Source organism: Phalaenopsis equestris, unplaced genomic scaffold (assembly GCF_001263595.1).
Source record: "Phalaenopsis equestris unplaced genomic scaffold, ASM126359v1 Scaffold000002, whole genome shotgun sequence".
NCBI lineage: Eukaryota > Viridiplantae > Streptophyta > Magnoliopsida > Asparagales > Orchidaceae > Phalaenopsis > Phalaenopsis equestris.
This window is the reverse complement of record NW_018164444.1, coordinates 53,356,389-53,370,306: the sequence shown is the minus strand read 5'-3', so window position 1 is coordinate 53,370,306 and position 13,918 is coordinate 53,356,389. Positions and strand designations below refer to the sequence as shown.

The 13,918-nt window shown below is 35.9% G+C and overlaps 1 protein-coding gene across 3 annotated transcripts in view; it reads left to right on the top strand.

Annotated features, from left to right (window-relative positions):
- The first annotated feature begins 2,033 nt into the window (after positions 1–2,033).
- LOC110023498 (mediator of RNA polymerase II transcription subunit 16) overlaps positions 2,034–13,918 on the top strand; it is an 80,452-nt gene continuing 68,567 nt past the window's right edge. Inside the window, exons 1-4 of one of the 3 annotated variants that reach the window (XM_020722955.1) lie at positions 2,034–2,730; positions 3,031–3,099; positions 3,232–3,294; positions 6,098–6,186. In XM_020722955.1, coding sequence (XP_020578614.1) covers positions 2,429–2,730; positions 3,031–3,099; positions 3,232–3,294; positions 6,098–6,186 — 523 coding nt within the window. In that variant the 5' untranslated portion in view covers positions 2,034–2,428. Of the gene's footprint in view, positions 2,731–3,030; positions 3,100–3,227; positions 3,295–6,097; positions 6,187–13,918 lie in introns of those variants that run through there. The other 2 variants (XM_020722963.1, XM_020722971.1) reach the window with 2 other exon arrangements.

Here is a 13,918-nt window from a genome sequence, read left to right as displayed (position 1 = left end):
CATATATATATATTATTTTGGCTTAATGAGGAGGAATCACTACATCATATTTTTTCAATTGCGCTTTTTTTTTTGGAAGTTTGGAGGTTGCTATCACCCACTTATAAAACTTTTCTACCTGCTTGCAGTTATTTAGATTTGGATCACTACCTGCGGCATTGGAGACGAGGTAACTTTAAACTTCATTTGCAAATTATAATCCCTTATATTGTTTGTTGGTTTCTATGAATGGAAAGAAATCAAAGGAAGCACTATGAGCTTATGAGCAATGCTAAAGACATTATTTTCATTGTTAATCCTTTATTTCTAAAGTTGTTGCAGATACTACCTCTCGGAAAGATGTGGTTGTCTTGACGGTGTTCAGATGGTGGTGGGTATTGTTTTGCGGTTCTTTTGGTTGGTTACCTGGGACAAGCCCCCACTTAGTGCTATTAAAGTTTATATATATGACAACTTTAACTCTTTCAATATAGGTGATGTTGGGGTTTTTCGTAACCATTTTGGTAAAATTTTATTAGTCTTTTTTGCTCCCTTTGATTGTGTTAGCGCATCTTATTCTAAAATGTCTGCTGTCATTTACTCTTTGCTTGTTGCGAGAGAGATGAAAATTCAGAATTTGATTATGGAAATGGATTTTCTTTCAGTATTTCACTATTGCAATTGGCGTAATATATGCAATTGGTAGAACTTGATCCCTTGGGCAAAGATTAGAAGGCTTCTACATTTTTTTTACTTTTACATATGATCATATTTTGCGTATACCTAACAAACTTGCAGATTTTTTTGCTAGGTGATGCTTCTCTTGACGGTGTAAAAGTGGGCTTTGAATTTAATGCTCAATTCAATTTACTTATCATACAATAGAATTGAACGCATGTAATTTTATAGTTATTTTTTGGACTTTTTTTGTGCTTTCTACCTCTCGGTGGATGATCCTTTAGCTTTTATTTTTTGCATTTTGTATATTGAGTTTAGTTGGAACCTCTACCTAGTCTTTGTAAACTTTTTTTTTTTGTAATCAATAAAATTCCCTTTGGGATTCCTTCGTATGTCCCTTCAGGTCACATATTCGAATCCCCATCTGGACAATTTGCCGATATTGAGGCCGATCCTCGGATGATTAGGCATATGAGGGTGGCTAGAGGCTCGTATAATAGCCTCCGATATATATATAGAGGAGAGAGAGAGAGAGAGCATTAAAGTGTGAAGACCCTAGTGTCACAGACAAATAGTCCCACATCGGCTAGGTGTAAGGCCGAAAGACAGTATTTAAATCCTGGGCTGCCCACCACCCTTAAGGGCTCTTTTGGGATGTGACAAGTGATATCAGAGCAGATTACTGCCTGCCAGGTGTGTGGACTCTCCATGGTCCAGTCGGACCCTCGGTGGAGCCGATCTGTGACGAGGGTTTCACGTGATTGGGTGGAGGAGAACGTCACAGACAAATAATCCCACATCGGCTAGGTATGAGGCCGAAAAACAGTATTTAAGTCCTGGAAGATCATTTTTAAAGTAATGTCATAAATTATAGCAATACTACCACCAAATGGATTTTTTCTATTAAATTTCTAGTATGTTCCACATTTCTTAGCCAAGTAATGGCTGGTAATCACAGTAGGCTACTCGAGTTTAATCTCCTACTAGATGTGTAGATCTAAATGGATAGAACAAGTCTTTTCATCACTCTAACATTGACTCTATTAGTCAATAAGTTTATCATGATGATATGGACTTCTTTTGCATAATAAATTCAGCACAATCCATCTATGTTGTTGGCTTGTCCTAGCTGGGCATGTTGACTTAGACTCTATTAAAGTGGTTTTGATATTATTAAGTGCATGACTAGCCTACACACTATTTTATTTGCTTTAAAGTTGGTGTAATATATGACAAATCAAATAAAATTTCTTTTGACTGATTTCAAAATAAATTATAATATTTAGAAAAAATCATAATAATATATTTCAAGTCATTATTAGTTTTCAAAGAAAGTTTTGTGCAGCCCTACAGCTGGCATCAAAAGCCGAAAGCAGATCGAAGGACCGCATGAAGCTGCCGCCACGGCTTCCCAGAGAGCGGAAATCAACTGATCCCGCCTTCAAAATTCCTCGGCTCCATTAGATTCTCAGTCGCTGACAGCGACCGGAGAAATAAAGAAATCAAACCCCTGGAGCCACCCGGGCTTCTCCGCCCCCATTTCCGTCCTCTGTTTTTGTCCCGGAGCGGATCCACTCACCACCTAATCTCCACTTCCCCAACCCTAATCCTAACACGCACGCATACTCTCTCTCTCTCATCGACAACTGCATCGAACCGCAGTCCCACACCTCAAAGTCTGTTCCAACCAGGATTCCTGTCTCCATCGATCGCAATTTCTCCCACCAATCTCTATAAATGACCTGAAGGATCCACTCACCGCTTTTCCCATATGAATACTCCTACCTCTGCTTCGGGGGAAGTGGACCAGGGAGCGGGGGATGCTGGAGGAGCACTGGAACTGAAAGCTCTCGATAGAGCAGTGGCGGCGGCGGCGCTGGGAGAGGTGGAAGGCGGTGAGGGAAGTATAGATATGGAGGCGGAGAAGAGGGTAGCGGAGGAGGGTGATCGGCCGATGGATGTTGGGGATTGGCCCCAGTCGTCTCCGGCTACTGTGTTTCGTATTCGGCTCAAGCAGCCGCCCGCTAATCTTCGACATAAGATGCGAGTTCCCGAGCTCTGCCGCAACTTCAGGCTGGTTTCTTCTTCGCTTCCTGTTTTGATCGAGTATAGAATTGTCAAATATTGGAGTTGTGTGATTGTTAGGGTTTATTGGTTTTGTGTGATTGTTTTGGTCCTAAAAGAATCGGAGAAACTGAAGGTTTTTTGGTTGTGATTTCTGTGATGTGAATAGCATAACTAAAGCTGGAGTTGGGTGTGCGAGTTGAACTTGAGAATTATGTCTTTGGTTATTGAGAACGCGGTGGATTTGTGCTGATGGTTGGTTTCTTAGAAGTCCTTTCTGATTGAATATTTATGTTTTTATTGTGGCAGTGCGGTTGCTTGGTGTGACAAGCTGAACGCTGTTGCTTGTGCGTCGGAGACATGTGCAAGAATCCCAAGGTGTTTACCTTTGAAAGAATGATTTATTTTGCATTTTAATACCTAAAATGCTGTGTTAGCTTGTAGAGCTTTAGAGTGCCTTTGTTAACATGCATGTAATTTTTCTTTTTTCTTTATTTTAATGTTAGAAAGATTGAATTATGTTTATGCAATGGGAAGGAGAAGGATCAAGTTCTCTTTTCCAATTAGTAAAGGGTATGTTTCCTATTGCAGCTATCTTTGATGAAGTAGATCGAAATGTTGTTTCTATGATGTTGATTTGTTATTGGAATCATAGAATAATATGCTTGTCGGTCGGAGACATGTGAGAGGATCCCAAGGTTTTTATGTGAAAGAATTATTTACTCTGCAGTTTTGTGCCCATAATACTGACTTAGCTTGTGAAGCTCTAGAATGCCATAATTAACATATATGCACTTTTCCTTTCTTCCTTTTACTGACGAATTGTCCAAGTTGGTGACCATCTCTATATTAATGATTTGTAATTTGCCTTCAGCGTGTTTCCTTAATCTTGGGCAGGGCAGATTGAGCATCTTGTGAATGAATTCTGTGACTGCAATCAGTATCCAATTTATTGATTTCAAGTTTAGCTTAAGCTTGGGCAAGCATTATTCATTTACTGTTTCTTTTTTCAGACTTAATGTCTTTCTTTTTTTAGTGTCACTTTAAGATTACTCTTATTTTTAGGGCTCAAATTGATTCGTTAGAGGAAAGCCTTCTAAGTTGATGAGTTGATATTCAGCCTGCTGATATGTTTTTCCGTCATATCATTATGAGAGTTTTTTTGATCTTTAGCTGTTCTTGAACTTTGTTGCTTGATTTTGCAAGACACGTTCTTTTGAAATTATCTTGGTTTCTACCATATTGTATGCAGAGAATGAGTTCAATGCATGCTTTTACAATAAAATGGTGGTTACATATGTTTTCTCTGCATATCTTGGAGATCTACATGCATGGTTTATGAATTTATCTCTATATTGATAGAAATGCGCACACATTGTAAAATTTAATTTATAGTTCTCAAGAAGCAGTCCTAGCCCATAGAACTGCTGAATTTAAATTCAATCAGACGGTTGCTAACCATTGATATCATTTTTAAGTTTAAGAATTGCTTTGTCAGATGTTATTCTTATTAAATTTAATCAAAATTTTATTTGGAAACAAACCTTGTAGTTTACAAAAATAAGAAATTAATAAACATGTATAAATTGATTGGAGAGAACTTCTTTTAGAATTCGATCACTTAGGTCCCTCCACATGCTATAGTTCCTTAATATGTTTCCTGTCATCTTATGAAATGTTTGTCACCCAAAAATTCAAAAAAAAGTGTCCCCTTCTTGAAGGGCCTACGGCTGTTTTTTATAAGAGCATAAGTATTCAAGTAATAAATACATACCTCTTTCTACTTCCAACCAAATTTCAACCCCAACCTCAACCCCAGTACCAATCCCAACCATTTTTGTGTATTAGTATAGGAATATTCTATAATTTTCTCTTTATAAATCCCCAAACTATTTTTTTGCTTGGATTGAGCTAGAGCTCTTTGCTAGCCGCTTCTCGTGCTCTCTCTCTACCTTTCTGGTTTCTGAATAAAACCATTTTGTAAATATTTTCTTGAAAATAGGTGAATTGAAGAGTCACGTGATCGTAATGAACAACAAATTCTGCATGGTTGATGGTAATAAGTGAAGACATTCTCTTGAGTTGAGAGATGATAATAAATAAATGGCTCATAAATTGCATAAAGTTCTCATATTTGAAGGTTGAGGATGGTTCGGCGTATCATGCATGGAACCTTACTTTTGGAATTGTAGAGTGGATGCTTCTATGACTCAAACCTATGACCATAACGAAATCCACAAAATGTGCTAACAAATTACCTTAGTGGACTTGAAAAGATGTTCGCTTATGCACTTTTTTTATTTTTTTATTTTTTTATTTTTTGATTCATAGAACTAAAGGCTTAAATTATCTTTTCCTTGCAAGGTTTGCTTTAACTTTATGTGGACAATTACATATTGAAATAGTTATTCTAAGATAATTGTTTGGGAAAATATGAGATATATAGTAACAATAATAACAAAAATAACAACAAGAATAACAACAACAACAACAGCAAGAATAACAACAACAACAACAAGAATAACAACAACAACAAGAATAATAATAATAATAATAATAATAATAATAATAATAATAATAATAATAATAATAATAATAATAATAATAATAATAATAATAATAGTAATTAATTATCATGAAATTATTCTGAGTTGTGTTTTTAAATCATCTTATTTGTTATTTAGCTAATTGAGAAATGTTTTTATAAATATTTTAATATCATTATAGTTATTCATAATGACCACATGAAATTTATTACTTCATTATGTGAAAGGAATTTATTATTTTTATTACTTTTTGATTACTTTTTTACATGAAATTTTTATAGTTGTATCCATTTGACTAAGAACATATTGTTTATTCACTGCTCTACTATTTATTTAAATGATGAATAGGTCTTTGTTTTTTGTGAACTATATTAGTTACTCACAAAGGCATTGCCCGTAATTTCTCCGTAGTTATGGATTTGAAGCTAAACAGATGAAAGTAAGAGAATATAGTTTACTCAATGATTTACCAATTTATTTACATGTTGAGAGGTCTTCATATCTTTGTGAAGTAGATTAATTACTCACAAAATTGTGTCCATCATTATAGGCATTTACTTATTGTTACTGACATTTTGTTTTTGGGAAAATTACATACATAACACCTAATTCTTATGGATTTACCTATCTCACACCCAAAGTTTCATTTGTACACACATAACACACTTTAACTATGAATGAAAAGATGCAGTTGATATTAAAATGTAATGATGAGTGCTACTTTACATATGATGTTTGTAATTATGAAAGTTCGGTGTGAGATAGGTAAATATAAAAGTTTTTGGTGCTATGTATGTAAAGCCTCCTTTGTTTTTTTTGGTAATCCACAGCTCTAATGCAACACTACCATTTTGGGTACCAATCCACATTTTAAATCCTGAGAGACCAACAGAATGTGCAGTATTCAATGTTAAAGCTGGTATGATATACTTTATATCAATCAAGCATCTGATATTTCCTTTATTTCTTATTGAATTAATTTGATCAAGTTTTCTCATTTTTTGCATCCATTCTTTTTTATCGTTGAACTTTTTTAACTTATAATAACCAGTTTTCTTTATATATAATTTTTTAGTTTCTCGTTCTTATTTTTTGTTGCTTTCGTCAAAATAGTCTTATCACTTGTTAGTTATTTCTATTATTTCTTTTTATCAGATGTTTTGTATACTAATATTAGTTTTATTCATTTATTTTTTTCTTTTAATTGCATAATTTTTTGTGCAAGTATAATATTTCTGTTATAGTTCATTTTGTTGATAAATCAAACCATTATATAATTATGATGGGATTGGTTTGTTAAGATACTCATGGATTTTTGGGTAGTGAAATTTGTAGCTAAGAGTGATGCTTTGGGAATGCTTTGTGGCTACAGTATGCCAAGATCATTGCCATCCTCTTTCACACATTGTTAGGATTGCGCTACCTCTCTTTTAGCAAAATTTGGAACATTTTTGAGAGAAATCAAGGGTTTTCAACAAATTTTTTTCTATCCAGTTTAGGTGATCTAAACGAGAACCTCATTGGTGCTTGCTAGTGATTTTATTTTTGGTGGTGAGGCATCATTCAGAAGGATATTTGGGAGGATGTACCTACTTATATTGTGATGTAGCATGACCTAAAAGAATGACTAAGAGAACGAAATTTGATGCAGGAATATGCTGGTGATAGACTTGAATATTCACTGTCGAATTCAACTTCTTACATAGTTGATGTTGAATTTCAAAGTTGCCAAGTTTCTACATTATATTTTTGTACTATATATAAAGTCAAAATATGTTTTCTAACTTGTTGTGATAGTTTTTATGGGGAAATAAGTGAAACCTTTGCAATATATAAAGCGAAAAAATAGAAATCATAAAAAGAAGATCAATACACAAGAATTTTATTTTGTTTTACTCACATTGATTGATTGTGAAGAATTTCAATTATTAATTCTTGGAGATACATAAGATTATGCCCCCTTCTCCTTCTAAAGGGGAAACCTAATATTATGTACATGTCGCCATTTTCTTTGTAGGGCAAAAATTAGGCTCTGCAACTTAACAATTACCTTTGCTTGTTATCTTGCCAATTAAAGGAGGCAGAAGAGGAATTTGTGGATTAAAAGAAAATTTAACATAGAAAGGTAACGCTTATTATTGGAGGATTTGGAGTTGGACTGCCTCAACTAATAGAGGTTAATAATTATCTCAAGGTGAGATATGTTGAAAGAGTTAATGATGGCTAATAGGTGAAAACCTTATTTGTAATTAGCCATAGAAAGGTAACACTTGTTATTACATATTTTTTTAACTTAGAATTAATTTCACATATTTAATTCAGACTTGCAACCTTGGTTGGGCGGAATTAGTGGAAAGTTTGGATGAGCATTTTAAGAGTTAGGAGGTTGTTGGCTTGTTTCCTGAATGGCAAGGCAACATCAACCATTCTAGCTGCAGCAGAAGAGGGTGGTTGCGACAGTCAAATGAACAATACACGCTGTTAGGGGTGAATCTAGAATCTCTTCTGACCATTTATGTTGATTTTTCTTCTACTGGAGCTCACTGACATGTTGACTCCTAATGAATGAAAGATTAGATGAAGTGTAGCTTGTGATGTCAGGTTTGTAGGAATGGTTTGGAATTGGGTCCAGAGATTACCTTCATTCATTCTATGCTTTCACAAACTTCTAAGGTTCCATTTGGGGCCGCTTTTTTTGAGGCTTCGCGGCTCTGAATCGCGAAAATTTGTCGTTTGGCTCCCAGTGTCGCGGCCTAACGAAGCTAAAGCGGGAGAAAGCAGGCCGCGGGATCCACCACACGGCCCCAGCTTTCCGCTCGCTAGTATTCTAAACTACCCTCAACGTTTCTTGTCCAGCGCCGTCTGGCCATCTCCTTCATCGACGTCAACGCCCTAGCTTCTTCCGGGAGGCCCCTATGCCTTCCTCTTCCTTGACCAAGCAAGAATACAGGAAGGCCGAAGCAGGTAAGCGTAAACCCCTCTTCCTCGCTTGTTTTGAATCTCTCTTCTTCCCGGCTTGGAATCCAGGTTAAAATCGTTAGTTGGCCGAGCTCCTTGATTGTGAGTGGCTCCTCCTCATAAAAGTTTGCCTGATCCGTGAGCTTCTGATAGTGAAGATGATATTAAGGAGGAGTTGTTTCTCTTTGATTAGAATTGCGCCTAAAGTGATTGGCACAAAAGAGATGATTTCTTCTTCTAGTTTTTTTTTCTTATTATTTTGGTTTGCAAAAAAGAAATCCGAAACATTTTTTCTGATGGAAACACAGTTCGTCCAACATTATCCTTGTGGATTTCGAAAGTAAAAATCCAAGCATTTGTTTCATTCAAAACGATGCACTCCAGCAAAAACTGGGTGAGGATGTCTGATTAAAAATTCATTACCATTTTTTGAAAGGGTTGGGGTTTTCATATTGTAGGAATATCAATTTATGCACACCAGTAAAATTATGAAATACATAGGAAAAAAATATACATAGAAAAAGGGCGCACTCTTGTGTACATACTTCATGTATTTGTATACTGTTGACGGGACCATCTCATACTTGTCTAAACAAGAGTATTCTATTTGGGCTTGAAATGAAATGTCCATATAATTGTTTGAATCATTAATATGGAACTTGTATTTTCATTATATCAGTTTGCTTTCTCATATAATTGTCCATATCAGCAGTTTATTCATTTATGCAATTATGGCAAAGGTTGTATTTGATATTTTTGGCAAAAAAAATTATAATTCTTACATAGCTTTGCAAAATTTGTTTTTAACTTTGACAGAAATGGTTCTTATGCTGTCTTTGTTGTTGAATGTTGTAATTAAAGGTGATGCTGCAGAGATTTTGATTCAATGCAAAACCATACTTTGACCAAAATTTGTTTTTAACTTTGACCAATTTATTGTTTTGCTGCAATGCAAAACCATACTTTATGGTTGCTAAATTAGCAAGGCAGTTTTTTTTTAGCCTATGAATGCGGGCTAATTCTGTTGCTGTGCCAAAAAGAAATGCTTTAGCAGGATTTGTGGTGAGTGCGGTGCCCATTGGTAGCAGAGTTTTATATATATATATATTTTATTAGTTGATTTGGGTAATAGTTGGGTAAATAGTTGGTAAAAAGTATCACAGTTTTTTGCTCCAATTTCCTCTCTATTAAAATGTGGCTAGAAATTCGAAGTGAAGGTTGTTTTTTGGTTTCTCTTCTCCCTATTTGATCTGCATCACATCATTTATTGGTGTTGTAGGCAATGCTCTTATTGTTCAGTACGTTTTTTAAATCTCACCAAACTGCCTTTTACTGCTTTTTAGGAGGTGCTTTTGCGAACTCATCCTAGACAATGCACGTGGGATCTGTGTGGGTCTTGACCATCTTGATTTGAATACAAACAATTCATCCAATCTGTATTTCAGCCTTTGATGCTATTGGCTTGGATTGGTACTTGAAATTAATTATGATTGCATGAGCTGCTGAATTATATGAGGAATTAAAATTAGTTCTAAACTCTTGCTTGGTATTAGATTGATCCAAGCTTGTTTGTTCAAGCACCTGTGAGAGGAATGAGCCATGTATAGAAACCTCCAGTCCACGCTTTTACATGCATTCCACACAATTCTTATGTAATGCATTGCACACAATTCTTACGTAATGTATAGGAATGAGCCATGTATATTTGGGAATGAGCCATGTATAGGAATGAGCCATGTATATTTGGGGGCATTTACATGCATACCACACAATTTTTACGTAATGCATACCACATGGTGAAGGGTTTCAAGTTGCATCAAAATTCCGTCTCCATGAAGGTTAGGTGGTGGAATTGTGTGATGGCATTTGTTTTACTATTTCTCTCGTACGAAATCTGTTTGCAGCTAATGACATTTGCTTTACCATTAAAATGAGTATTAAACATTGTTCATATGATGTTTAGGAATAAGATCTTATATAGCTGGAATTGTAGCTATGATTCTGCTTCTAGTTAATGAGGTTAAACTTTTCAGTTCTTACAAAAGAATTGTAGCTATGATTCTACTTCTAGTTAATGAGGTTAACCTTGGAGATAGATATGTGCTTGATTCTGTATGAGTCAACGTCTGTTCTGTTTTTTAAATACTACATTTGTTTCTTTTTTCCCTTCCAGTGCAATAAAGTTTTAAAACTTCATTTTGGGGTGATTCCTAAAATACTTATCGATAAAACCAGTACAAATTTTACCTTCGTGCTTGGGTAGAAGTTGTTTTCTTATAAAGCCAAATAAAAATTTCTTCAATGCGATACATGTTTTATCAAGAAGGGCTTCATACAATTTATTGTTTCCATTTTATTCCTAGAACGCCTTCTATCATGTTCAATGTTATATGCTTAAATTGTTGAGAATAATTCATTCAAGTCTTGTTTTAAGGCTGACAAGTATACACTTGGAAAAATTACTCCTGTACCTGTTCGTAAAGTTCATTCCTCTGATTTTGGACCCTGATTTATTTTGCCTTCTATAATAAATTAAACTTTTCTCATGGATTGATCTCACTTTCAGGGCTCACTATTTGTTCATTGGTGTATCTGAACTTTCTGCTCTGTTTAGAAATGAATTTCTGCTTCTGAAGTTTCAAAAATGTGGTTGTTATAGTTTTCTTTTAAACAGTTTTAGCAAACAGGGACAACATGGTCATTTTTTCAGAAACAGCTGACCCACAGCTGTTTTCACACAGCTGCACCAAACAGACAACCATCTTCCCCGCAGCAGCGCGCAGCTGCAGCTGCGCCAAACAGAGCCTAAGTGATCAACTTGTTGATATTCTGTATTTGTTGAACACCAATTACTTTTTATAATGGCCAAAAATATAATTGTTCATAAACTAAAGTAGAAAATTTTAAGTATTTTACTGATATTGTAGGCTAAGAGTAATTTAGAGATTTACCCAATATTGTTATCGTATATTTTACCAAAACAAGATTATTTACCCTACTTTTCTTTCAATAATATTTTCATCATAACTTCTTTTGTTGTAGCTTTTCACTAGCAAAATTATGAAACCAAGCTTTAGCACTTATATCTCATTTCCAACTCAACGACTTAATTGGATGATAAAAAGATAATTCATCTTCATGGTGTGCTTAGGACTATCATTTCATATAGTGATGTGAAACATCTTAGCAATTTTGAGGGGTTTTAGGGAGTAAGGTAGGTATTAAGCTCTTGTGTTAGTTCAAGAGCTCACCCTTAGATAGGTGGATAGCTAGATGTGATGAGTATGAGCTTTGGAAACCTCTGGAAACCTCCTTAGGTGATTTGTAGGAAAGAATATTAGGCAGAGACTTGATTTTTCTCAAATTATTTGCCTACAATAGGCCCACTAGCCAATCTGCATACCACACTCCCTTTGAGATTATATACAGACGAAAGCTTCTCACACAATTGGAATTAGTGTCTATTCTTCTGGCTATTGAGATTAGTATTAATACAGAGGCTAGAGCCAGAGGGATTCAGACCTTACATGAGCATGCGAGGGTGGAAAATACAAAACAAAAAATATCAGAAGCAAGCTAACATGTTTAGGAGAGCTATGGTTTTCAAAGAAACTGATTTGGTGAGGATTACATTGAAGGAGAAATTTCCCATAACAGAGGCTAGAGCCAGAGGGATTCAGACCTTTCATGAGCATGCGAGGGAGGAAAATACAAAGCAAAACACAAAATATCAGAAGCAGACTAACATGTTTAGGAGAGCTATGGTTTTCAAAGAAACTGATTTGATGAAGATTACATTGAAGGAGAAATTTCCCATAAATTAATTTGGAAAGCTCAGGCGTAGGGTTGATGGTTCGTTCAGGGGTTTAAAGTGGATCAATGAAAGTCCATACCAATTGATCTATTTAACCATTACAACTTTTTTGTTATCTTCAACATTTCCATGCTATCGTCTTACTATGCGGATCCAAATGTTTTGTGACAAAGGAAAAACCCTTTCCACCTAGGGAGAATGACACTGACATGACTTTTGCTTGGGGCATAATCAGGAACATAACTCCCGCCCTAGAGGGAGTCCCCAGGATTTTGAATTCTTCCTTATGGAATGATGCTTAAAGATTTTCTTGCCCACCTGGGCAAGCCAATTCCATTGAGTTTTGTCGAGATGTGACTGAGATGGAAATAAAGTTGTGAGAATTAATTCTAATTTCCATAATTAAGTAAATTAGAATTAATTGATAAATCCCTTAAAATAAGAAAATTAGAATAAATTTGTAATCCCTTAAATTAAGGAAATTAGTTAAATAGTTTCCTAGTTTTTCTCCTTTTAATTTCTTATATAATACCTTGTATGATCAATTCAAAGAATAAGACGAAATACAAATTATTTTTTTGATTTCTCACATGGTATCAGAGACAGATTCAAACCCTAGAAGACACCGCCTGCTGCCGCCATTCGATCCTTCCGGTTAGGGGCGACTCTCTGTGATCTGCGCTCCATCCTCTCCGCTTCGTCCGAGAGGAGCAGCACGTTGTCGCTTTCCCACTGCTTCTGCTTTCCCACCGCCTCGTCCGAGAGGAGCAACACGTTGTACGAGGAAGTTCGTCTTTTGCCGCTGTGTGGTCGCTGCAGAGCTTGCGATCTTTTTCCGCTGTTTGCCGCTGCAATTCTGTGCCGCATATCTCGCGATTTTTGACGTTGTTTGGATTCTTTTTATTCGCTGCCTTAATTGCTGCGATTCTTTTACCACTGCAGGTTGATTCTAGCCTTAATTGCTGCAAATTTTTCTTCTACACCATGTCAATGTCCTAAACCACTATCTCAAACTACTCCAACCATTCTGAAAAATATAATGCTGTTCAGAAAATTGGAGAGTTGCAGAATATTCGGGCATCCAATAGGTTCAATGGGAAGATTATCTCAAATGGTCCCAAATTGTCCGCACATACCTAAAAGGCAAAGGGAGGATTAATCATCTACTTGGAACCAGACCAGAAAAAAGGGATCTAGCCTCTACAGCATGGGAAGAGGAGGATCCATGATTATGTCCTGACTATGGGATTCTATGGACCCAACGATTAGTGACACTTGCATTTTCTTGAACACCGCAAAGGAAATCTAAGACTATATCAACCGCACATACTCGAAAGCCCACGATGCTGCCCTTGTGTATGAAATCAAGAAAAAAAACCGGAGCAACCAAACAAGAAGACAAATCTGTCACAGAGTATGCAACTCACAGAGTATGCAACTCTGTTGCAAAATCTTTGGCAGGAACTGGATCACTATCGTGTAATTGAGATGAAATGCCCTGATAATGTTGTCATTTTGAAGAAGTTCGTTGAGAAGGATCGGATATATGATTTTTTGGCAGGATTGAATTCTGAATTTGATCAGGTTAGGATCCAAATCCTCGGCAAGGAGGATACACCGTCTCTAGAACAGACAATCTCATTAATCCGAGCAGAAGAAAGTCGGAGGAGTGTCATGCTTGAACCACATACTATAGATGGGTCAACCTTAGCAGCAAAAACAAATCAGGAGAAGTCGAAGAATGATCTGCTTAAACACTCGGGTAAAGATAACCAAGGGAAAGAAAACAAAGACAATCTGTGGTGTACTTATTGCAAGAAACCAAGACATATAAGGGAGAAGTGTTGGAAGCTGAATGGTAAACCTCCAAGCCGAGACT